The sequence below is a fragment of the Macaca thibetana genome, chromosome 15 (assembly GCF_024542745.1).
Source record: "Macaca thibetana thibetana isolate TM-01 chromosome 15, ASM2454274v1, whole genome shotgun sequence".
Classification (NCBI taxonomy): Eukaryota; Metazoa; Chordata; class Mammalia; order Primates; family Cercopithecidae; genus Macaca; species Macaca thibetana.
The window spans coordinates 25,965,548-25,992,875 of NC_065592.1; the positions used below are offsets into that span (position 1 = coordinate 25,965,548).

The window sequence follows — 27,328 nt, forward strand, 5'->3', positions numbered from 1 at the left end:
ATCCAGGCAGCCATAACCAATTCCTTGGAGTTACATTCAGAAATGAAACCTATTCATCATTATCCTTGATCTGATCCCAAGTGTTCATTTTATAAACGCAAAAATTGAGGCTCTGAAGGAAAAAGTGATTTGCCCAAGGTCATACAGCAAGACTTTGTGGGGGGTAGGGCTCCCAAAAAAAAGCCACTTCATTTTACATCACCAGAAAGAAGGTACAACTGACCCAAAACATCACAAGAACAAGGAAAAAATTCAAAATTTCCTCATGACCATGAAAAGTCAGCTCATATACATCCAGTCAAATATGGCAAGGAAGTTCTTATCACCCACCAAGGAGAAGACGTAACGATTCTGAGGTCAGAGGAAGCAGCATGCCAAGAGCTGAGTCAAAAGTGAGAAAAATATTGTATCTGACACTGGAGGAGTTTTAAACCCAGTTTCTCAAGTGAAACAAGCCATTGGCTGTTTATTTTCTAGGACGAGGGAGAGGTCAGCCTTACACTGACCAGCCATCTTTGTTGCTTTCCTTCTGCAAAAGCAAGAACCCTTGTTCAAATTCACCTCTGTGCAGGGCTGGAAGAATAAGCAAACCTCTTTTCCTAGCTTGCTCCAAAGTCAAGCTATAAAGCAGGCCCTTGAAATTTCAAACCTTATCAGAAAAAATTAAAAAAAAAAAAAACAAAAAACCTCCTTAGGCAGAAAAGCAAAACATTAAGTAATAAGAATCTCCACTGTGAAACTGAATATAAATGATCTTTTGCCAAAATAATTCAGCCCATCATCAAATTACCACCCCTCAAGTCCAATTTACCAGATATTTTGCCCAACAATCTAAGAGAATGTGGTGAACAGACAGGAGCTAATAAAAATTAGCTCATATATCCATTTCTGGTCACACGTCCACCTAAAATAGGAGGTGAGAGAGCCAAGGCCAAGGTCAGATCTCAATCCAGAGAGAAACACCAATAGAAACAAAAGAAAACTGGCCCCGCCCCCAATAGAACCATCATGCACCTCTACTTCCTTTACAACAAACATGATCAGAATAACCAATTAAAAAAAAAAAAAACATGTCTACAAAACCAGAAATGATTTTCAACTTCTAGCCATAGACAACAGAACAAAATTTCAGCAGAAGGAATGAAGGAATCTGAATTGTGTCAGGAGATCCAGGCCACACAAAGGGACGTGCTGCAATATTTTTATTCCTTGCACCAGAAATAACCTGTTATCTGCAACCCTGACTTTTTTCTCAGATGCCCCTACCCCGCTCCACCCCTCCCCAGCCCATCTCTCCTTCATCACTGCTAAACTCAGGCCTTCTGCCTCATGAGGCCTCCAGAGCCCCTTGGAAATTATAAATTCCTTGACCGTCCTAGTCATCGGCCTAAATAATTCAACAGAAAAAAAATTTTTTTAATTATGCTGCCTAAAAAAAAAAAAAAAAAAAAAAAAAAAAAGCTCATTCCGAATATGTCAGAATGTGACCAGTCAGCCCTGAAGGATTTCGTTACTAAAAAAATAAAATCTCCCAAATGCAATGGCGATGATGGGAAATGTCAAACCTCTGCCATTGTCAAATATATTTCACAGAGATAATATATTTGACTTATTCCACTTAAACATCCAAATTTCCACAAAATCGGGTTGGGAATCTATGGACTGGGGCCACCAGTTTTTCCAAGACCAGCTAGTGGCTGGCAAAAGGGGCAAACGGTTTCCTTTCTTGCCCCAGGTGACCCATCACCAATTTCCAAGCCAAGGTCCCTCCAAGATCCCACCCTGCAAGTCCTAACAATATGCTCTTTTTGGACAGAAACATTATAACTTTTGGGGGGTAGGCTCAAAATCCCCAACAAGTTCAATCAGATACTAATTTATCACAAAACCCTTCATCGTTGGGTGGGTACTTTATTTTCATCTGTCAAATTTCAATTCAGTCAATATTTATTTGCCTTCTTAAATTTTTTTTTCTTTTTTGTTTCACCTTCATTTGATTCATTTTAAGGCCAAAACCTCCTCATGAAATATTGTTTGCATATATGCTTTCATATTCCAAAGGCAAACCTTGGGTTTGGCTTTTGTTTGTATTTTGATTATTTTTCCTTTATTTTGTTGCTGCTAAAATCAGCTGAGTTGGTGTTTTATCACATTTCTTCAGCAAAGTAAGTGTTCTACCAAGGAAGACAGGTAAGAATTAGAATTTTCATCTCCTTTTTGCCCATCCCTCTTTTATCTTTTTCTTGTTAAGTCAGTAAAATTTGTGCTTTTTTTTTGGTCACAAACTCCCCAAAATGATTAAGGCTAATGGATTTTTTTCCCCCTTTGAAAGTAATCAGGTTTCTGAAAAATAACAAATATTGATAAACTACCAACCTCACATCACAGTCAAAGAGGCCTGAAACCAATCTAAATTTTTTTTTAAGTAATAAATTTTTCAAATTGGAAGAGTGAACAAGACAGAAAAGGGAAAATTTTCTTCCTTACCAAGGATTCCTCAATCCTTGTCTTCATCAATTGATTCAGTTGCATGTCATAAAAAATGAGCTTCTGTGAATCCACTGTTAGTTTTTTCATAATAATGTTAATTATGCATATCTTATTTTAATGGCGGTCTCTCCTACAAATCTGTGGGTTACTCAATTTGTATAATGTATGAATTTACATTTTTTCCACTGAATATTGCTCAAAAAAGGTCCCTGACATTTTCTGGATAAAACAACAACAAAAAAGAAATGCCTAGACCTTTCAGGAAACAAAATCAGAAAACAGTCTTAATTATTCCATCAAAACAAAACAAAAAAAATACCCACACACAAAACCCAACAAATAGAGAAAAAAAGAAAGAAAGGATTTCACTGTAACTTTTTCCGTTTCTGTTTTCTTTAGAATCTTAGGATTTAAATGCAGTAAAATGTAAATGCAAAATTAAAAAAAAAAAAACAACTACAATTTTTGGGTGTGTCCAAAGCCAACATTTTAGGGTCTATTTTCTCTTTTAAATCCTTCCTTCGTGGAAATAGAAAAACTTTAAATATTGCCAAATAGAGAAATTAGTCTTTTTTTGCCCGCTGAGCTAAATAAGTTCCAAATTACAATGAAGTACAATTTCTAATTGCTTCATAAAGCCAATTCTCTCAGTTTTCCCTAAACTCAACAATTTCCCTCCTTTCTTTATTCCAATTAGTTTTTTTCTCAAACTAAAATGAGTTGGGCACCCAAACTGACTTTGCTTTTAGGAGATTTTTTGCTTTCTCCCCTCCAAGAACTGAATTCATTCAAATTCCAGCTTAATTTTCATTTACATATTATCTGGATTTGGCTTCAGAAATAAAAATTGTCTCCATGCTTCTGGAAAGATCAAAGTGAAAATTTTCACCCGAAAAAAGAAAAAAAAAGAATCTCTTACCCCTCCACTGCCTGGTAGTGCAAACTTTTGAAAAAATAAGAAATAAAAAATATTTCTTTTCAATTTTAATTTCTTTTTTTATTTACAAAATAGTATCCTCTAGGTGGCGTCGTTTTAATGGGAAAAAACTACCGTTTGAAGAAAAATTAGAAAAAAAAAATTGAGAAAGGAAAATATGGCCTAAAAAAAAAAAAGATTGTTGCAAAAATGGGGGATCTGGGGGGAAACACCTCCCGGGGGGTCATCGGGGACCCCGAGCGCAGAGAGGGTCAGGGGAAAATTGCAAATTTGGGGGGGAGGGGGCAGAGCTGGAAGGGGTTGCATTTTTGCAAAATGTGAATTGTCCAAACTGAAATGGCTGCTCTGTTCTCTCGCCGCTTTGTTTTCTGGGCTCCGGTCCGAGTCCGGGGCCGGAGGGGGCGCTGGGTGGGGGCCCCAAAAGACCCCCTCGTCACCCCCAACCTCCTCGCACCCCGCAGCGCCCGGGGGGGTGCTCTCCGGACCCCGACTCTCCCGTTTGCGCCCACAAAAAGCTCGCAAACGTGCCCAGGCACTTTGCATTTTGCAAATCTTGCAATGAAGTGGCGCAGCGCCCCGGGCCCCGGCCCCCCGGGGTCCCCCGCGCGGTGCATGCCCCCGGCCCCCCGTCGTACCTGCGGAGCCGCCGCGCCGCCCGGCTGGTTCATGGGTCCGTGCGGGAGGAGGCGGCCCCGGCGCGTCCTGCTCCTCCCGGGCCGGGCTGCTGGTGCGCGCACAATGCCGCCGCCGCCGCCGCCACCGCCGCCGCCGCCGCCGCTCCCTCCTCCGCCCGCCCCGCTCAGGCCGGGGGGGCGGGGGGGGCGCTGGGGGCGCGCGGGGGGGGCGCCGGCCCTCGCCCCCCCCCCCGGCCTGCACCGGCCGCGCCGCGGCAGCCGCTGCCGCCGAGCCGCCCCTCGCGGGGCCGCCGCCGCCCCCCCCGCCGCCCTGCCCGCCCCCGGGCCGGCCTCGCCGTGCGGCCCGCGAGCGCGGGGCCGCGGCCTCGGCCTCCGCGCTGCCGGCCTCCGCGCGGCACACAAAGCCGGCCGGTCCAGGGGCGCGCCCGCCCTCCCGTCCGCCAGCCCCAGGGCAGTGGCGCACCCGCCCCCCAAACTTTCCCGCGCCGCGCCCTGCCCTCCCCGCGCCCCCGCGCCCGCCCCCCGTCTCCCTTCTGCCCTCCCCCAGTCCTCCAGCCCCTCGGAAATGTCATTTTCACACTGGAAAAAAGTTCGGGGAGCCGGCGGAACGCAAGAGGTTAATGGGAATTCAGTACCCTGCTGTACCACCCCCCAAAAAAAAACAGATTGATTTTTGAAATAAAAGTTTTCAAGAGCTGGCTTGCTGAAAGACTGGAAGGCTTACCGGGAATATTCTATTGCCCTGCCACTCCTCCCCAAAAAACTAATGTAATAAAATAAAAGTTTGAAGGACTGGTCCCATGTCAGACAAGAGGGGTTAAGAGGAGTCTAGCCCCCTAGCCAGATTGATTTTTAAAATAAATATTTGAGGAGCCGCTTTTATGTGAAATGCCAGTGAAACGGCTGTTTCTGCCTATCCTCGCCAAATTAAAAAATATATGTGTGTATATATATATATTTCCAAATAAAAGTTTGAAAAACTCGTCCTACAGTAAGACAAGAGGGGTTAAAGGTTAAGGGGTATTAGCCCCCCCCCCCCCCGCGCATATCCACCAGTCAGGTTGATTTAGAAAAGGAAAATTTGAAAAACTTCTATGTGAAATAAAATGTGAACCAGGAAATTTTTTTCCAACACCCCAAAAGAGTCAGGTTTTTTTTTGTTGTTGTTTTTTGTTTTTTTACTTGAGCAACTGCCTCCTTGTGACTTGGGAAAGTTTAAAAGAGATTTTTTTTTTCTGTTCTCTTCCCCATTCTCCTAAAAAATCAGATTTTTTAAAAACTGAGCGTGTGAAGGACCTGTCCTATTAAAGAGACAAGGGGGGATTGCTGGATCCATCCTACATCTCCCACAACTGGTTGATTTTTGGAATAAAAATGTTAAGAATTGCTCTTCTATGAGATGCAAGGTGAACAGAAATCCTTCTTTGCCCCTCCCCGAAAGAAAACTACAAGGGTGCTTTTCAAAAATAAAAACATTGGAAATTAAGAGTAAACAGGTATCTTCTCTCTGCCCCCACCTTCAAAAATCCAATGTTCTTTTTTGTAATGTTTAAAGAACTGGAGCAATATGATACAGGAAGGGTTACAAAAATGTTTTCCCTACAACCCTCAAAAAAGTTCTTTTTAAAATTTTAGGAAACAGAGGCACTGTGTAGAAGACACCTCCTTTCCCTAATAAGTTAAACTGGGAATTTAGCCCTATATGGGAGACATGAGATTAAGAAACACAACTCTTGCCCCGCTTAGCAAACACTCATACACAAGAGGTTAAGAGGAGGCTCTGGCCGGGAGTGGTAGCTCACGCATGTAATCCTTTTGGGAGGCCAAGCCCAATGGATCACGAGGTCAGGAGTTGGAGACCAGCCTGGCCAACATAGTGAAACCCCATCTCTACTAAAAATACAAAAATTAGTCGGGTGTGGTGGCACGCGCCAGTAGTCCCAGCTACTCAGGAGACTGAGGCAGGAGAATCGCTTGAACCCAGGAGGCGGAGGTTGCAGTGAGCCGAAGTCACTCCATCACTCCACAGCACTGTAGCCTGGGTGACAGAGTGGGACTGCGTCTCAAAAAAAAAAAAAAAAAAAGGGAGTCTTCTAACCACTTCCCCCCAGACCCCTAAAAGTTGGAGATTCGTTAAAAATTGAAAGTGGCCATTTTTCTGCTCACCAACCTGGCAAGTATGTCTCTGCCGGAGGTTTGGCAGCCTCTGCCAAGGCTGGTGTGCAGCAGGCACCAAGGGGAGAGGGGGCAGCTTGCAGAGCGTGGCAGAGTTGGGTCCTGTGAGCTCTGAGCATACGTGCTGGCCAGGCAGCCTGTAGCCCACCTGCCCCTCATCCACCAGGTGGTTGGGGCCTAGTTACGTGGAGAGATGCTCCAGGTTTGATGTCTGTCTGGCTCGATCCTTGTGTGAAGGTTTCTGGGCACCTGCCTCAAGGCCAGGTCCCCGCCTCCGCCTAGTGGAGCCAAGCCTGATCTTAGGCCTTAGAGTAGAAACTAGATCCAAAATGACATGGGGTCTCAGTCACCACAGCTGAGAACTGTATGGTACAAAGGAAAAACTCCTGCCCTGGGAGTCGGGAAAACTTGATGCGATATTCACTTGAGCGCTTACTACGTTCCAGGCACGTTGTAGCTAGACAGACAGACACACACCATGAAGAGGAGAACTATTTGCAGCAGCTCTTCTCAAATGCTGGTGATTCTTGGAATCACCAGGAGAGCCTGTTCAGATTGCTGGGCCCCACCCCAGAGTTTCAACTTCATTTGGTCTAGGTTAGGGACCAAGAGTTTGCATTTCTAATGCGTTCCCAGGTGATGCTGATGATGTTGCTCTAAGGGTCACCTTCTTAAAACCTTTGCAGTACAGTGCCAACAGTGAGGTGCTCAGTGCAGCTCAAGGAAGGGTCCCATCCAGCCCTGGTGCGGGTTAGTGAAGATTCCAGAAGGGTCTTAATTAGATGGCAGGTTCTCTCCAGAGCAGGGATTCTTAAATGGGGTCGCTGCATTGGTTTGGGGAACCAAGAACTACTCCTTAACCAAATGTATGTCTGTATGTGCATTCTGGGGGAGAAAATCTGTGGCTTTCACTCAAGAGCATCAGTGACTGCCAACCTGGAATAATCCACAGCCTGTCTCCAGGCACCTCTGGCCTATAAAATCTCATGGTCCTTCTCAGCCTTCTTTTTCTGAAATCACTGCAAGCCCTTTCTGTTTCTCCACCACCCATGGGTCCCAGGAGCTGGGCCTTCTGTCAGTACATCCCGACCATAGAGGCATCTCCTGCCCAGGGGTCTCAGCCTTGGAGAGTGCTTCCTTTCTTCATTCTGTACCAAATGGGCCATGAAGGGTATCCTCAGGGGACAATGGCTGAGCTTGAAGTCTTCTGACAAAATCCAGTTTATAAATGAACCCACATATTTCCCAAACAACAGCAGAAACTATGCAATCACCCTGAGCTGTGGTTTGTCTCCATTTGAGAATTAACTGAGGGTACACTCACCATGTGGAACTTTTGGAGTGCCCAAGAAAGTGGCTAGGTACTGCATGAGGTGGCTGTGGTCCCATCAGATGCACTGTGGTCATATCTGGACCCCTCACTTTCGAGAGCAATGACACTGTGACCAGCATGGGGAAGCCACGAGAAGGGAAGGACCCCCACAAACACCAGACAAGCTCTGGGCAGGGCTTCGGAGGGGGAAAAGTGTGGGGGTGGAGAAGCCAACATATTTTGTGATCGCCCAGGGGACAAGACCAGACCTGCTCTATGATGGAGCTCTGTGATACAGTGTTGGAAAAATGACTATTGGTCAGGGGTGAGGAAGAACAGATGCTCACATCAGTGGAAGCGTGGTCCAGGAGGGATCCCCAAAGGCTTTCCCATCTTCTGAGGGTCTATGGTTCAACGCGGCATGCCTGAGTTTATCAAATTCTGGAAACTTTTTACTCCTTCCATGCCTAGCCCACTGCCTCCAGAACTATCATTATTACATCATTTTTAGAGCCCAGCCCCTGGCATCAGTTCCCAGGTTCACCTCTGGCTCTGGTCCTCCTCACCTGCGGTGCGGTCTCCAGCTGATGGCTCATCTTGTCCCCACTTCTTCATCTTTAAAAGGATAGGCCAGGCTCGGTGTCTCACACCTGTAACCCCAGCACTTTGGGAGGCCAGGGCAGGCGGATCACAAGGTCCAGAGATCGATACCATCCTGGCTAACACGGTGAAACCCTGTCTCTACTAAAAATACAAAAATTAGCCAGGCGTGGTGGCACGCGCCTGTAGTCCCAGCCACTCAGGAGGCTGAGGCAGGAGAATCACTTGAACCTGGGAGGCAGAGGTTACGTGAGCCGAGATCGAGCCACTACACTCCAGCCTGGGCGACAGAGCAAGACTCTGTCTCAAAAATAAATAAATACATACAGACATAAAACAAAGTAAAATAGAATAAAATGATGCTAACAGTTTTATCTACCTCCTGGGGTGGTCTGAGGATTAAACGATGTAACCTGTAAAGTCCTTAGAAACTGTCTCATGTAGAGAAAGCACACACGTTGTCAGGTGGAATCTCCTCTGCCCCTCACTACCTGGGTGATCCTGGCCTCAGGGCTTCATCTCTGAGCTTTAGCATCTGTCTTTGAAAAATGGGGATTCTATGGCCGGGCGCGGTGGCTCAAAGCCTGTAATCCTAGCACTTCGGGAGGCCGAGGCGGGCGGATCACGAGGTCAGGAGATCGAGACCATCCTGGCGAACACGGTGAAACCCCGTCTCTACTAAAAAATACAAAGAAACTAGCCGGGCGAGGTGGCGGGCGCCTGTAGTCCCAGCTACTCGGGAGGCCGAGGCAAGAGAATGGCGTAAACCCGGGAGGCAGAGCTTGCAGTGAGCTGAGATCCGGCCACTGCACTCCAGCCTGGGCGACAGAGCAAGACTCCGTCTCAAAAAAAAAAAAAAAAAAGAAAAAGAAAAAGAAAAATGGGGATTCTAAAACCTACCAGTCTTATCAACACTCTTTCAGTTGTAACCAATAGAGAAGAAATCACGCTGAACTAAAAAAAAAAAAAAAAAAAAAAAAAAAAAAAGGAAAATTAGAAGGTGGATCATAGTATCCAAGGGCAGGAAATGAATCGAGGGCATTCGGAGTCAGGAACTAGAAAGGTTTCAGGACCTGGGCTTTCTCTCTCCATCACTCTGGGCCACAAGTCTCTTGATATCTCAGTCCTAACTTCTCCCTCCTTCCCACCGTCTCTCCGGGTGGGGGGATCGTCTCTGCTTCCCTGGGCACGAAGTCAAAATGGTCAGCATACCATTCTGTCAGTGCAGGAAGTACTGACTGGTGTCTCTGCACTCAATCCAAATTCAGGAGAGAGAATGGGGTAAGTCAAGCTTGGCTCAGGTGCCACCAGGAGCTGATCCTCTATGGCTAAAGATGGCAGGGTCACAAAACACAAAGAGCCTCTTGAGACCCCGCCTTGAGAGAAGGGACGTGGTGGGCTGAGCAGAACCCTCAAATGTTCCTCAGAGAGGACTGCGAGGGTTCGCAGAGACTGGGAATGTGACGTGGAGACACACCAAAGCTGCATTTCTTTGTGCTAACATCTGGCAACATTTGGGAAACCCAGGAGGTTAGGAGGCTGAGGCTTTTTCTAGTAGGTGATGGGCAAATGTCAAGCCTGTGTCAAGCAAGCAGGTGGTGGGAGTTGCCTCAGAAGAAGTCTTTGGGTCCCAAACAAAACCTGGGGGCTTGGCTAAGATCTGGTGGGTAGGTCCTGGTGGAGAAGTTGCCTTTATAGAGAAACAGTCTGCTCAAAAGGGCATGGAAAAGAATGAAGGCAAAGAGTTCACGAAATGGTGTTTTCTTCCTCAAGCTGAGTTACTTTTCCTTAAGCCTCAAAAACAAGGGAAATGCTCTCTTGTAACAGCCCAGCTAGGGTAACTTGGGCTTTCAAGTCTCTACACAAAGGGGAAAAAACCCACACGATCCGGTCTTAGAAAATTCCTTAGCAATTTATCAAACAAGTTGGCAGTATGTTCTTGTTTGATTGACTACTTCTCCAAAGTGGGCAGAGAAAGTACAGACACCCCCATTTTAAGGCTGAAGTGTCTTGGCCCGGTGCAAAATTCCAGCTTTTGCTCTGGAATTTTTTTCTTTTCTTCCATTCCTCTACCTCCCCATCCCCACACAGGGAGAAGTTGGGAAGGAGATGGGATAAACCCAGCAGCAACGTACTTCCTCAAGGGGGGACCTTGCAGGTCATGGCGAAGTCTCCAGAGAAGCAGGTACCTGAGGCCTTGGCAGTCCCCCAGAGAGGTGAGTCCAGGAGGGAAAACAGAGAGAACGAAGATCCAGGACAAGATACTGGCAAGTAGAAAGAAAGAGATCAAACAGATCACCCAGATAAGGAATCCGCATTGAGGCCAAAATCTATGTAGCCCGTCCCAGGAGTCAACAATAAATGCTTCTTATGTTTCATAAACCTGTTCCATGGAGCCTGCCAGCCCATGAAGCCTGGAGAAAGCCTGGCATACTAGTGAAGATCTCATCTAGTCTCTGCACTTAGACCGTGCAGATTGTAACCTTAGCAACTATAAAAGCCTCAGTTTTTCTCATCTGTAAAATGGGCAAAATAAGGTACCTGACACCACAGGGTTATTTAAAGGCCTAATTCATGTTATGCACCAAACGCATGGTAATTATGATTACCATTTCCAGCCCATATCAACTTCGACATGTATAAGGAAACTCAGGCTCCAGGATGGGATGAGGGTAGAGTCACCTCATTTGAGCAGGCCTAGACAGCCAAGAAGGGAGCAAAGTCAGCTTTGAAGGCAGCTTCCCCAAATCCAGTTGGCAGTGCCCCCCACTGTGGCAGTAGTCCTGATTTTAATTAAGCTGGATCTCACAATGGAGATGGGCCCAGGCCATGGAAAAAAAAAAAGAAGAGGAAGAAAGATGACAAGAGCTTGTCCTTTCCTCCTTTGTCATCTGGTGGCTCCCAAAGGAGGCTTTAATAATCCATCCCTTCTGCTGAGAAACACACTTGTGAATGCAATTAGCTCACAATGTGTCATAGTACAGGGCTCAGGCTCTGTCTGGACTCAGACCCAACTGGGTTCCAATCCCAGCTCAGTCCCTTTCCAGCCATGTGATCCTGAGCACATCACACCATTGTCTCTGAGCCCCAGTTTCCTTAACTGTTAAATGGGGAGAATAACACAGACGTGCATGCTTTACACGAGGGTTAGAAAAAGCAATGAATGCCAGCACACAGTAGGTAATCTAGATAGTTGAGATGATGATATTAATGATGATGTTGATCTCGATGGCTTCCATCTGCAAAACTATCCAGTGGGCGGGGCGTGTCTGGAATGACAGCTTAGACCTGAAGCCATCCAGCTATGTCCCTCAGTTATCTCCATTAGCAGATAAGGAGAGTGAGGCATAGAAAAGTAAAATGGAATGTTTCTTTCACCAGTAATTGGACAAACTGCCAGCATGTGACTCTTGATGGGATGCACCAACAGCCAACAGTGCTTACACAGAATTCCTGCCAAAAATGCATAACCCAAATCTAATCATGAGGAAACATCAGACGAATACAGATCGAGGGACATTCTACGGAACAACTGGCCTGTATTCTGCAAAAATGTCAATGTTATGAAAGACAAAGAAAGACCAAGGAACTGTTTCAAATTAAAGGAGACTAAGGAGATAAGTATGACAACTAAATGCAAAAAGTGATCTTGAATCACATTTTTTTTTTTTTTTTTTTTGGCTCCTGGATCAGAGTGGGAAAAAATTACTATAAAGGACATTTTGGGGACAACTGGTGAAATTTGAATATAGTTGTGTATTAGAGAATAGTATGTATTCATGTTAAATTTCTGGATTGATCATCATTTTCTGGTTGTGTAAAATCATCTTCTCACTCTTAGAAACTACACACTTTTGATGGAAAGACACATGATTATCTGCAACTCTCAAAAAATATATACACATATGTATATGTCTATATGCATACATATATATATAAGATAAAGCAATTATATGTGACTGAATATGAATTGGCAAATTTGAACAAAGGGTATGCAAAAGATCTTTGTCCTATTCTTGCAACTCTTCTATAATTTTGAAATTATTTCAAAATAACACGTTAACAAAAGTGAAATATTTGAAATGTTTGAAAAAGCTAGAAGCCTACACTGAAATTATTTTCATCAGAATGGAGTCTTTTCATTGTATATTCGACAGAAAAAAGATTGATTCATTGATCAGTGGCTTGTCCACATCAAAATTTGCTGATTATCTTTCTTCGTAACATGAATATGTTCTTTTGTAGTGTTATTCCCATGAGGTCCAATTTTCCTAGGCAAATTTTATTATCTCAATTTTGTCATGCAGATGTAGGGTCTTCCATCAATGTTTAGTCAATATTTACTGGACGCAGTGTTAGTCTTTGTGTTTTATTTTCTGTTGCTTATTTCTACTAGGTAAAAGTTATTTTAAGTTTTGCAATTTCCAGTGTTCCCAGTAAGCTGTAATTCTTCAAACAGGTTTTTCCCCCCTAAAATCAATTTTGTTGTGTATAGTTTAGAAGGATTCTCTAACCCTGGCCAGGTATCTGAATTTCCTGGGAGCTTTTGAAAAGTACAACTTTTCCAGCTTCTCTTCAATCTCAAGATTCTGATCCAGGCGGAATCTGGATATTTGTATTTTTAAAAGCTCCCCGCCTCTCAGCTTCTGTGGCAGTCACTGGCCCATCACTTGGTGTGGTTATCACCTTGCCTTGTATTATTGGTTCTTAAACTCTTTGGGCCTTGCCATTCTATTTTAACATACCATTTTCCCAACTTAACTGTGAGGTCATTGAAGAAAGGGACTGAGCAAATGACTTCTTTATGGCCAGCACAGCTCACCGCAATTATTAGGTAAGGCAGCAAAACAATATTAGTTGATTGATTGTTGGCGCAACCAAAACTTTGAATAGCAACATCAAGAGAAGGAACTTTAAAAAAAATTGTGAGGCCGGGCACGGTGGCTCACACCTGTAATCCCAGAACTTTGGGAGGCTGAGGCGGTTAGATCACCTGAGGTCAGGAGTTCGAGACCAACCTGGCCAATGTGGTGAAACCCCGTCTCTACTAAAAATACAAAAAAGTAGCTGGGTGTGATGGCAGGCGCCTGTCATCCTAGCTACTCGGGAGGCTGAGGCAGGAGAACCCGGGAGGTGGAGACTGCAGTGAGCCGAGATCGTGCCACTGCACTCCAGCCTGGGCAACAAGAGCAAAACTGTCTCAAAATAAAAAAAAAAAATTGTGCAAGAATATATATAACACAATATTTACCATTTTAAACATTGTAAGTGTACAGTTCAGTGATATGAAGTGCATTCATATTGTTGTGTAACCATCACCATTATTCATCTTCATAATTTTTCATCATCCCAAATGGAAATGCTACACCTATTAAACACTAAATTCCCATTACCTCCTACCTGCCCCTGGCAACCACTGTACTACTTTCTATCACTCTATGAATTTGACTATTCTAACCACTCTCATATAAGGGGCACCACACAATATTTGTCCTTTTGTATCTGGCTCATTTCACTAACACAATGAATCTCAAAGATTCATTCATGTTGTAGTGTATATCAGAATTTCATTCCTTTTCAAGGCTGAATAATATTTCATTGTACAGCTATACCACATGTCATTTATCCATTCATCCATTGATGGACACTTGGGTTGCGTCTACCTTTTACCTATTGTGAATAATGTTGCTATGAATATTCATGTATAAGTATCTGTTCAGTTCTCTGCTTTCAATTCTTTTGGATAGATACTCAGAATTCGAGTTGTTGGATCTTATGGTCATTCTATTTCTAACTTTTTGAGGAATCACCATAACATTTTCTACAGTGGCTAAAGAAAGACTGTTTTTAAAAGCTGCTTTAATAGAGGTAGAATGATGATTGATCCTTTCTGAATTTCATGCTAACTGTTGAGAAACAAAATCCATACATCTATCTTTAGCAACCTTAAAGAGTCATGAGCAGTTACCCTTGCCCCTTTGTTCTGTGGGAAATTGATTGCATTAAAGGCAATTCTGCACACCTCCTCGAATCTGGCCCTTTTTGTCATGTGACTTTGCAGTTCTCACTAAAAAAGTAGACTCTTTCCCATTCCTTGAATCAGAGTTTGGCCATGCAACTTTAGCCAGTGGGATGTTAGCAAATTTCACATAAGAAGAGACTTTAAAAGTGCTTGTGCAGATCAAGCACAGTGGCTCATGCTTGTAATCTCAACACTTTGAGAGACCAAGGCAAGAGGACTGCTTGAGGCCAAGAGTTCAAGACCAGCCTGGGCAACATGGTGAGACCCTGTCTCTACAAAAAATTTAAAAATTAGCCAGGCATGGGGGTGCACACCTGTGATCCCAGCTACTCAGGAGGCTGAGGTGGGAAGATGGTTTTAGCCCGAGAACTTGAGGCTGCAGTGAGCTGTGGTCACACCACTGCACTCCAGCCTGGGTGATAGCATGAGACTCCATCTCAAAAAAATAACTAAGTAAAAATAAAAGTGCTTGTGCAACTGAATTTGCACTTGCTCTTGCACTTATGCCTTCACCACGAGAATACAGTTGGCCCTCGTATCCATGGGTTCCACATTTGTAGATTCAACCAACCACAGATTGAAAATATAGTTAGGCCTATGATGGTTGCATCTGTACTGGGCACGTACAGATTTTTTTCTTGTCATTATTCCCTAAACAATACAGAATAACCACTATTTACATAGCATTACATTGTGTTAGGTATTGTAAGCAATCTGGAAACGATTTAAAATTTACAGGAGGATGTGCATAGGTTATAGGCAAATATGACACCATTTCATATAAGGGCCTTGAGCATCTGTAGATTTTGTTTTCTGTGGAGGTCCTGGAACCAGTTATTCATGAATACCCAGGGACAACTGTATACCCAAGCTAGTCTGCTGGAAGAATAGGAGAGAAAGGTGAAACAGAGTTTAGTTATTCTAGCTGATCACCACATGTGTGAGCCCCCCGCCAACAGCCAGCTACCCCCAGAGAGTGAGAGAGCTCAAAGGAGACTAGAGGAACTATCCAGATTAAATCTCCAACCCGCAGACTCAAGAGCTAAGTAAATGCTTATTGTTTTTTGTAACTGAGTTTTGGAGGTGGTTTGTTACACAGCATTACTGTGGCAATAGATAACTGATACATCTACCCTCCTCCTTTGCCAATATGCTGCATTTTCTGCGCCTGTCAAAGGGTGACGAGACAACTAATTTTAGTGACTTCCTAGTGCTGGCATGAGAAGTAAATGCCAGAATTGGCCAGGTCTAGCATCTGAGCAGTTATAACCTAAAGGTGGATTTCTCGCTTCCTCCTTGAAGGTTACCCTCTTTTTTTTTTTTTTTTTTTTTTTTTTTTTTCTGAGGCAGAGTTTCACTCTTGTTGCCCAGGCTGGAGTGCAATGGCACGATTTCAGCTCACCGCAACCTCTGCCTCCCAGATTCAAGCAATTCTCCTGCCTCAGCCTCCCTAGTGGCTGGGATTATAGGTATGTGCCACCAGGCCCAGCTAATTTTGTATTTTTAGTAGAGACAGGGTTTCTCCATGTTGGTCAGGCTGGTCTCGAACTCCCGACCTCAGGTGATCCACCGCCTCGGCCTCTCAAAGTGCTGGGATTACAGGCGTGAGCCACTGCGCCTGGCCTTACCCTCTTTTTTAGTTTATTGGGAAAGAGAGCTATAGAGGGCACCTGTTTTCCATTCCCCCCAGTTCTGGTAGCAGTGTCTCAATTTTTCTTAAAGAAAAAGCCTTCTCTCATGCTCAGTCTATGTGTTCTGGGTGGACTTGCTCTACCCCTGACTGCTGTCGGCAAATGACCCAGACCTGGCCAATCATGTATGCCATCCCCTTGGCAAGATGGTCATGTGACAGGCCAAGCCAATGAGATCCAGATTTAAGAGCTTGAATGGAAAGTTTTCTTTTCCTTTGAGATGACTCTGAGGATATAGTTTAAGCTTAGAGGAGCCAAAGGGCGCCATGTGGAAAGAGCTTGCCTGAATTCAGCTAACACAGAGGAAAGCAGAGCCCAGCTATGGGAAGACACAGTCCCAATGACATGGTTAGAACCCCTAGATCCAGCCAGACCTGAAGCTGTACTTCCTTTGAACTTTTTAGTTATGTGAGTCAATCCATATTCTTTCTGCTTGCTTTGTTTTGTTTTGTTTCTGTTAAAATAATTTAAGGAAAGACTCTGTCGCTTGTAACTGAAAAAGTATTCATCTTGCATTCCTCCTCGGTCACCTTCCTGACTGCATGTTCCTTCTCATAATGGGCTTCTCTACAGTGCTCTTAGCCCCACTGTTGTGAAGAACCACTGTGCTTATCCCTGCTGGATAACACTTGGGATTCCCAAGCTAAGTCCACCTGATAAAGTGATACTACTTCCACACAGGCTATGGGAACAGGGAGAATATTGGCAGGTCTAGGCTAACCAGGCATCCTAGTTTGCCCTGGCCAGTTCTGGTTTATGCCTGTTGTCTCAGCTTATTTACTAATAGCAACCCTTTCACTATCTATAGTGTCATTGCTTGAGTAATCATTTATATAGTCAAACTTAGCAGGTCATACTTCCTTTTATTGTGTCATCCCTTTATTGTCCACATAAAGCTGACTGGCAGAGAACAAAGATAGCTGGGACAACGTCAGCTATCCCACGTGCTCCTACAATGTAACCTCATCTCTCTTCCTCAAGGGCTGCAATCTAATTCTCCTCCACTTGAATTTGGATGGACCTGCAACTGCTTCAACCTGTAGACCACTGTGAAAGTGATAAGGAGTAACTTCCTAGACTGAGGAAGTCTAGGAAAAGACAAAGTCGCTTCTACTTTTTTCATTAGATTGCTCATACTTGGATCCCTGAGCTGTTCTGTAAGAAGTCCAACTTCCCTGAGGTCGCCATGTTGTGAGGAAGCTAAGCCATGTTGAGAGGCCACGTGTAGCCACTCTGGTGGGCATCGGTGGCAGAAGGACTCTAAGATGCCCCCCTCCTTACCCTCATCTCCTGGTATTCACACCTTTGCATAATCCTCTCTTCTTAGTGAGGGTGAGACCGTAACTTGCTTCTAATCAGTGGAATACTGTGAAGGTGAGGGGATGTCCCTTTTGTTACTACGTTACATGAGATTATACCTCCCATCTGCCTAGTGGACTCTGCCTTGCCACTTTTGATGAAACAAGTGGCCATGTATGGGAGTTCCACATGGCAAGGAACTGAGGACAGCCTCTGTCCAACAGGCAACCAGGAACCTACCTCAGTCCAGCAACCCAAAAGGAACTGAATTCTGCCAACAACTATGTAAGTGAGCTTAGAAGCATATTCTTCTCCAGTTGAGCCTTTGATGAAACACTAGCCCTTGATTGTAACCTCATGAGCAGAGTCCTGCCCATCCAAAAAAGTCCTGCCGATCCCCCATTATGTGGGATAATAAATGTGTATTGTTCTAAACCATTGTTTGTGATAATTTGCTACAAATTAGAGAACTAATTCACAGTCTTAGTCTTTGAGTCCTCCCTGCTAAGGTACCAGACATGTGAGTGAAGAGATGCCAGATCATTCTAGTCCCCAGCTTTTGACTCACCTCCCAGCCATTAAGTCCCCTGGTCCCAAACATTGTGGAACAAAGACAAGTCAGCTTCTCCATACCCTGTCCAAATTCCTGGCCACAGAATTCAGAAGCATAATAAAATGGTTATTATTTAAAGTCACTATATTTTGGGGTAGTTTTTAAGACAGCTATAAAGAATGAACCATTAAGTCTCTTTTTTGTTTGTTTGTTTTGTTTTGAGATGGAGTTTCACTCTTGTTGCCCAGGCTGGAGTGCAATGGTGCAGTCTCCACTCACTGCAACCTCTGCCTCCTGGGTTCAAGTGATTCTCCTGCCTCAGTCTCCCAAATAGGTGGGATTACAGGTGCCTGCCACCAGGGCCAGGTAATTTTTTTTTTTTTTTTTTTTTTTGGTATTTTTAGTAGAGACAGGGTTTCACCATGTTGGCCAGGCTGGTCTCAGACTTCTGACCTCAGGTGATCTGCCCACCTCGGCCTCCCAAAGTGCTGTCTCAATTTAAAACTGTACATTAAATATGACCTTTTCATGATCCATGACATAAATGACCCCCCAGTAGCTAACATCACAGCTGGGTCTTCAGGTCCTTAAGAGTGTCCAGGCAGTTTCCACGGACCTTTTGTCAACTATTGTGCCATGGGTGTAGCCTTGCCCCTGGTTGCCCACCAACAGTAAATTTCTTAGCAATTTAGAGCTCCTATTAAAGATTTCATGTTATTTTGCTTATATGGATTTAATTGAGTTCTAGACAATTTCTCTTTCCATTATTTGGGTACATGGGGATGGTTATGTTCTTCCAGTTTTACTCAATTCAAATCTCTACCTTCTACCTATTCCCAAAAGGCTCTGGTTAAGGACCTATGTCTATCGGGGAGAAGGACGGGAGGGATGGAGGGAGAAAAGCGTGGTCAGGGAACTCAGCAGGAGGATAGAGGTTAAGCTCTTGTTCAAATCACACAATCTCATTTTTTTCTCTGAGATAGCAGAGACTCTTACTCAGGAGAAAGCACATCTCTGCACACACATGTACACACACACACACACACACACACACACACACACACACACACACTCCTTGTGCCTTCCCTACCATAGCAGGGCCATGAGATTTTGACTTGCATCTGTTACTTTTAAAAACAATGGAGTCTGGTGTGGTGGCTCATGCCTGTAATCCCAACATTTTGGGAGGCCAAGGCAGTCGGATCACCTGAGGTCAGGAGTTGGAGACCAGCCTAGCCAACATGGTGAAACCCCGTCTCTACCAAAAATACAAAAATTAGCTGGGTGTGGTGGCATGTGCCTGCAATCCCAGCTACTTGGGAGGCTGAGGCAGGAGAATCACTTGGACCCGGGAAGTGGAGGTTGCAGTGAGCTGAGATCACTGCCCTCCAGCCTTGTCAACACAGCGAGACTCTGTTTCAAACAATAATAATAATAATGATAGTAATAATCATGCAATACAGTCATGGCTTTGGAGATTCTTCAAAGAAATAAATATTTTTAGCTGAGATTTTTCAAGTAATTGGGGATTACCTCTCTAAGTATCAAAACTTTTATTTTAATAATTTGGAATGGATATCTTTCTGAAATGTAGTGTACCCTTCCCTGCCTCTTAAAGAAAGGATAACATTATTCCCCTTGCCTTTCCTGAAATCTCACATTGAGCACTGCCCCCAAACATATTAAGATGAATTAACTGAGCCCAGGATATTGATACAATAGCTTGGGGTTTCAAAAGGAAAACTTTGTCTTTCCCCAGATATTTTAGAGCTGTTGAGTATGCATTCAGTTCTTCAGAAGTCAATGTTTGACTATATGAAATGAGAAACAGTCCCTCCATGATGCAAATATATCCTTCCTACCAAAAGACAAATGTAATCCAGACGTCCCCCAGGCTTGATCAGCCTGTGGGTAGAAATGAGGTCACACTTTATTTATTTATTTAACAAATACTTACCTAGGGCTTGCACTGAGCCATTCCAAGTGCATTAAGATCAACTGATGTTTGACCAAGATGCCAAGAACACACAATGGGGAAAGGACAGTCTCTTCAACAAGAGACACTCAGGAAAATGGATATCCACATACATAAGGACATGAGACCCTTATCTCACACCATATGCAAAAATCAACTCAAAATAGATTAAACATTTAAAAGTGGACCTGAAACTGTAAGACTACTAGAAGAAAACGAGAAACATTCCATGGCATTGGTCTGGATAATAATTTTGGGGGGATATGAAACCAAAAGCATATGCAACAAAAGCAAAAATAGACAAATGGGATGACATCAAACTCCAAAGTTCCTACACAGCAAAGGAAACAATCATCAGAATGAAGAGATAACCTAAAAAACAAGAGAAAATATTTACAAACCAAACATCTAATGAGGGGTTAGTACCCCAGATATGTAAGGAACTCAAGTAACTCAATAGCTATAAAATAAATAACCCTATTAAAAAATGAGCAAAGGGGCTGGGTGCAGTGGCTCACACCTGTAATGCCAGCACTTTGGGAGGCTGAGGAGGGCAGATCACGAGGTCAGGACATCGAGACCATCCTGGCCAACACAGTGAAAACCTGTCTCTACTAAAAATAAAAAAAATTAGCCAGGTGTGGTGGCACACGCCTGTAGTCCCAGCTACTCGGGAGGCTGAGGCAGGAGAATCGCTTGAACCGGGGAGGTGGAAGTTGCAATGAGCCAAGATCACGCCACTGCACTCCAGCCTGGGCGCCAGAGCAAGACTCTGTCTTGGAAAAAAAAAAAAAAAAAAAAAAAAAAAGAGCAAAGGACCTAGACATTTCTCAAAAGAAGACCAACAAATGGGCAACAGGTCCATGAAAAAATACTTGACATCACTAATCACCAGGGAAATGCAAGTTAAAACCAGAATGAGATATCACCTCACACTTATTAGAATGGCTACTATAAAAACAAAAATGAAAGATAAGTGCTGGTGAGAACGTGGAGAAAAAGAAACCCTGGCACACTGTTGGTGGGAATGTAAATTAGTACAGCCATTATGGAAAACAGTATGCATATTTCTCAAAAAATTAATAACAGAACTATCATATGATCCAGCAATCCCACAACTGGATATAGATCCAAAGGAAATGAAATTAGTATGTCAAAGAGGTATCTGCACTGCCATGTTCACTGCCGCATTATCCATAATAACCAAGATATGGAATCAACCTAACTGTCCATCAGCAACTGAACGGATAAAGAAAATGTGGTAAGAAAATCACCAAGAGAGTAGATTTTAAGTATTCTTACCACAAAAAAGCAGGTGAGATAATGCATACATTAAATAGCTCAATTTAGCCACTCTACATCATTTCAAAACATCATGCTGTATACCATAACTACATATACGTGTCATTAAAAATAAATTTAAAAAAATTTTAAATCTAATCCTCCTAACAACCTTATGACGTAGGTATTATTTGTTATCTATCTGTTTTACAAAGGAGGAAACGGAGGTCCAAAAGGTAAAGTAACTTGCTCAAGAACGTGAAGCTCATAAATGAATCTGGGTTTTGGACCCAGGAGCCCAACTCTGGAGCCTGTACTTATGTTTACTTTACTCTGCTGAATCTCACTGATGTGGATCCCCTACGTGCACAGTGGAAGTGTTTGAGTCGCCTTAGTAAGGTTCCCTCCTTCTCTGTTTATCACTATTTCCCAAGTCCCTGGGAGGTGTCGCACATGGGCTGTGTTCCCTTGGATTCTGCTCCAGAAGCACAGGTCTGCCACTGCATATTCTAGGCCACTAACTATTATCACAACAATGCTATACAACAAACAACCCCAAAACTCAGTGGCTTCAAATAATGAGCAAGAATTTGATTCACGAGTCCATAGATCTGTGGACATGTTCTTTCTGTCTTAGCAGGGATTGCTTCATGTCTGGGCTTGGCTGGTTCTTAGCTAATCTAGGTTGACCGGGACAAGCAGGGCCACTTGATTCTGGTCCACATGTCTCTCATCCTCCAGCAGCCTAGCACAGGCACCTGCACTTGGTAATGGCCGACGAACAAAAGTAGACAAGCTCAATTGTGCAGACACTTTTCAAGTCTCTGTTTAAATCACATTTGCTAGCATCCCGTTGGTGAAGACAAGTCCCATAGCTGACCCTGAGCCAGATTGGTAGAATATGCACAATTACGTGGTATCAGGCGTGAATACGGGAAGGGATAAAGAACTGCGACCACTAATGTGTTCAATCTACCATACTCATCACTGATTTTCATTCTTCTCAAAAAATACGAGAATAAAATTAAATTTCAAAATAAGAAATCATTTAGATAAAGCTGCCAAGATTCTATAAATTAAAACTGTGCTCTGAGACATGGTAATGAAGAAACCCAAATAAGGGGCAATATACACAAATGGTTTCTTTATAAAAGGAAAACAGCAGCATTCCGCTGTATCAGTAGGAAATGAAACTGAGAATTCAGAACTCAGCCTGCTGATGTGCCAGGGAGGCCCCACATTCTAGTGGCAAAGTGGCAGTCAGCAGGGTAGCCATTGTGTGGGCCTAGTGTCTGAGCAATAATGTTAGCACAGAAGTCACATCAGAGCAGGCCGCCAGCAAAACTGACTCAGTTAGCAACTTCTTAGCATATCAATGTCTCATTTTGTTTCTCTGGCAAAAACCTCAAATGTTGGATTGCCTGATTCAAAATTGGCCCCTAGGCAACCTCAGTTTTTCCAGGAGAGTACAGTGAATATCTGTTTATTCCCATTCCTGGAAAGCAGGAACTGTCATTTTCTGGGCTCACACAGCCTGCACACATAGCCTGGTTATAACTTTTTCTCTGAGAAATGGGGGAGCCCTGTTAAGACAGCCAAGCTGGTCTCTAGACCATGAATCTCTCTAGCGATCCATGGCCCATTGCTTCTACTGCATGAATCACTGGATATATCAACCTCCCTGAGATGGTAAAGGTCAAGACCTGTGGATAAATTTTGAAAAATCAGAAAAGCCTCAGTAGACAGTAAAATTTACCAAAACCAAAACCAAAACCAAAACACCAAATAAAAAAACTGAGCCAAAGATCCTGGAGTACTCTGCTTTTCATTACAGGGACATCATGATGTTTATAATGGCAGCTCATTGCCTTAAAATAGGACTTCAATGGAGGAACAGGTGATTCAGGGATCCCTGGGCCCCTTCCCAGAGTGTGTCAGAGTTGGGAGGAATCTTTTCAATCCTTTGAATCTGTTTTGAGCATTTGCCATATACCAGGTGCTTCATAAACAATATCTCACTTAACTCCTAAAGAATCCCCTATAAGTTAGAGCTGTATACATCCCCATTTTACACATAAGGAAACTGAGGCACGAAGCTTCTGTGAAGAAAGTTGCCCAAGTCATACTCCAGAACTGGCTCTCTGAGACATGACTCTGTGAAGCTACCCATTTAGGGGTGCCCTTCAGACACCACCAAGCCCAGTGGCCTTCAAATTAGGGGGCTCATCCACAGGGGATACAATTTGCAAGGTAGAGTCACCACACACAGTTTTTTAAGATACTCCATTTCTAGATTCTCAGTTTCCGTGTGTACAATTTCCTAAAACTTACCTGCCTGAGGCCAGGTGCGGTGGCTCATGCCTATAAACCCGCACTTTGGGACGGCGACGCAAGCAGATCACCTGAGCTTAGGAGTTCAAGACCAACCCGGCCAACATTGTGAAACCCTGTCTCTACTAAAAATACAAAAATTAGCCGGGTGTGATCTTATACCACTTAGAATGGCAATTTTTTTTTTTTTTTTTTTTGAGACGGAGTCTCGCTCTGTCGCCCAGGCTGGAGTGCAGTGGCACCGATCTCAGCTCACTGCAAGCTCCGCCTCCCGGGTTCACGCCATTCTCCTGCCTCAGCCTCCTGAGTAGCTGGGACTACAGGCGCCTGCCACCACGCCCGGCTAATTTTTTGTAGTTTTAGTAGAGACAGGGTTTCACTGTGTTAGCCAGGATGGTCTCGATCTCTGACCTCGTGATCCGCCCGCCTCGGCCTCCCAAAGTGTTGGGATTACAGGTGTAAGCCACCGCATCCGGCCTAGAATGGCAATTATTAAAAAGTCAGGAAACAACAGATGCTGGAGAGGTTGCGGAGAAATAAGAATGCTTTTACACTGTTGGTGGGAGTGTAAATTCGTTCAACCATTGTGGAAGACAGTGTGGTGATTCCTCAAGGATCTAGAACCAGAAATACCATCTGACCCAGCAATCCCATTACTGGGTATACACCCAAAGGATTATAAATCATTTTACTATAAACACATATGCACATGTATGTTTACTGCAGCACTATTTACAATAGCAAGGACTTGGAACCAACCCAATGTCCATCAATGATAGACTGGATAAAGAAAATGTGGCACAAATATGCCATGGAATACTATGCAGCCATAAAAAATGATGAGTTCATGTCCTTTGCCGGAACATGAAGCTGGAAGCCATCAGTCTCAGCAAGGTAACACAAGAAGAGAAAACCAAACACTGCATGTTCTCACTCATAAGTGGGAGTTGAACAATGAGAACACATGGACACAGGGAGGGGAACATTACACATTGGGACCTGTGAGGGGGTGGGGGGCTAGGGGAGGGGAAGCATTAGGATAAATACCTAATGCATGCGGGGCTTAAAACCTAGATGATGGGTTGATAGGTGCAGCAAACCACCATGGCATATGTATACTTATGTAGCAAACCTGCACGTTCTGCACATGTATCCCAGAACTTAAAGTAAGAAGAAAAAAAAAAAAAATAGCGGGGTATGGTGTCATGTGCCTGTAATCCCAGCTACTCAGGAAGCTGAGGCAGGAGAATTGCTTGAACCCAGGAGGCAGAGGATGCAGTGAACCAATATCGTGCCATTGCACTCCAGCCTGGGCGATAGAGCAAGACTGTGTCTCAAAACACAAACACACACACACACACAAACATACACACACAGACATGCAAAACAACAACAACAACAACAACAAAAACTGACCTACCTGATAACTCCCATGAGAAGATGTGAACCTGGATTTCCTTTCTCACTTTCCCTTTCTCAGCTACCCTTCTCCCCTTTGAAACAGTAAAGGTGTATCTCTTATCCATCCCAAACCTTACCACGAGACATTGCCTGGAGAGGAAAAAAACCTGAGTTGGGGGTAGAGGGAGAGAGAGCACCAAACAGAGAGCTGAGGGCAAATGTTGGAAAGTAAACGTTCTTTTAGTCAAGACTCCCCAGACCCTTCCCCAGTCATATCAGTGAGAGATGAATTCCCATTAAGTTTACTTTTTCTGTTTAACAATTATCTAAATTTTAATCAGTTGTATCCCAAAATTTACAGCATTGATATCTCAATTCAGAAAAATGTTTAACCCTTAAAGCCTTATTATCCCAGGAAATACAAAAATTCTGAAATTTTTGCCTATAAACATGTTTTTGATTTAGATACTATGACATGATGATCCATATGAGACTTAGCAGCGGGAAAAAATATGACATTCCTATAAAATTCTATGGGGGAAGTAGAATGGAAATAATGATTTAAAGGAGAAAGAGGAACATTGTAAAATTTCTAACTGTTAAAGGAGAGTGTGTTCATCAATTTTTCAATGGATGATGGTGGGTATAAAATTACTGTGATATTTAAATTCCATGGGATATATTTAAAGGAGTGATGTTAGCAGTTTAATTTTAAACATTAATATTTGCAATACACAGGATGTTACACCCTTTACAACTATTTAAAACCATGATGAAAAATTTTAAAAATAATTGATTATGTATTTTTTCAGAATGCATTTGGTGGCACATGAGCAAAAAACTGTGCAAAAGCCTCTGGTTTTGTCCAACTGCTTTTTTTTTTTTTTTTTTTTTTTTTTCAGATGGAGTCTCACTCTGTCACCCGGGCTGGAGTGCAGTGGCATGATCTCAGCTCACTGCAGCCCCCACCTCCCTGGTTCAAGTGATTCTCCTGCCTCAGCCTCCTGAGTAGCTGGGACTACAGGTGTGTGTCTCCACACCCAGCTAATTTTTGTAGTTTTAGTAGAGATGGGGTTTCACCATGTTGACCAGGCTGGTCTCGAACTCCTGAGCTCAGGTGATCTGCCCACCTCGGCCTCTCAGAGTGCTGGGTTATAGGCATGAGCCACCACACCTGGCCCAGCTGCTCTTTTTACAGATGAGCAATTTTAAAGTTGGAGAGAAGAAATAACTTACTCAAGGCCGTATGGCAAAATAGTACCTGAGCTAAGACCAAAGCTGGTCTCAGGATACCCTCACAGGCCCTCTTCTTTTTCTTTTTCTTTTTATTCCAAATGCTAGCTTGCTGTATCAGCCTGAGTCTAGAAGGTCCCAGCACTCAAATGGGATGAAAGGCTTGCAAGTTCATCAAGTGTTTATTTACAGACCTGAGAGCAGGACTAGGGCAAAGCAACAGAGGTGGATCAAGCACCAGGGACTAGCAACAATGCAAAGCCATTTCCACCCCTGGGCCAGAACAGGTAGAGGGAAAGAGCCCTTACCTGGACCTGATGAGACCTGTAGCTATAGGAGAAGGTCCCCAACAGGACCTGTGTCTTTAAGGGAGGCACCAGGGCACTGCCAAACCACAGCTAGCTGCAAGAGAGCTAGGGGAGCAAATCCACCAACCTCTCTCTCCTCTTATGCTCTTTTCCTGCTGGTACCTCCATTGGTCAAATCAATCAGAAGCCAAAGGGCAGGGGAGCTAATTGTTACAGTCCTTAGAGGTCACCTCTTTGGGCAGAGAGTAAGGCAGAGAAGGGCAGAGAGTCTAGAGGGGCAACCAGAGAATGTCCACCACACATTCCATTTTGAACTTGCCATTTGTACTTAAACAAAAAGAATAAGTTTCCCAGTCAAAAACAAAATCGCAGCAAAACAAAGAAATCTGCCCTCAGAAGAATCAGAAAGCCCATATTTATGAAGCAGGAGGAATTTCAGAGCAGTTTGGAAGGATTTTTATTTTTCATTTTGTAACTACGATATACAGATATCTACTTATTTTAATACTATAATATTTTGTCATCTCCTTTCATTGAAAACTGATCCTCAATTTTGCAAAAATTGCCTGATTAAATCCTCACTCATGAATGCTTCAATAGGCTGCTACAAACTACAACTAAAACCCAGGAGTTGAGGGAAAGTCCCTGAGAAAAAGCAATGTTAATGGACACTTTGAACAGAAATATATTACCAAAGAGAATAATGTAAATTATTAATAGCCATATACTAAAGACAGATTAATCCAGCTAGAATTAGATTGATAGAATGTATGCAATTGCCATAATCAAAAATGCTTTCACACTTAAATCACTTTTCTAGACAACCTGTGTTCATGTTATAGAAAGAGCAGCACCCTCTAGGGGCAGGGAGTGCCAATGGTCTATTGCCCTTTGACTTGTGCTTTTTCCTCATACCAGTAAGTGCATGATGGAGGTGGGGTGGAGGAGGGAGGAGGAGTATTTTTATCCCCAGTGCTCTTCCAAAAGAAGGCAAGTGGGTGATGCACAAAGACCCTCAGCTGGGAAATGGAAGACCCAGGTTCCTATTCTGACATGGTTGTTGATTCGTTTTACATTCTTGGTTA

The 27,328-nt window shown here is 43.7% G+C and overlaps 1 protein-coding gene across 1 annotated transcript in view; it reads right to left on the bottom strand.

Moving 5' to 3' along the window:
- The window catches only part of ZNF618 (zinc finger protein 618), a 562,788-nt gene that overhangs the window by 165,563 nt on the left and 369,897 nt on the right, over positions 1-27,328 (bottom strand). The window contains exon 2 of the mRNA XM_050760987.1: positions 4,063-4,187. Within this exon, the coding sequence (XP_050616944.1) occupies positions 4,063-4,095 (33 nt within the window). The 5' untranslated portion in view covers positions 4,096-4,187. The remainder of the gene's footprint in view (positions 1-4,062; positions 4,188-27,328) is intronic.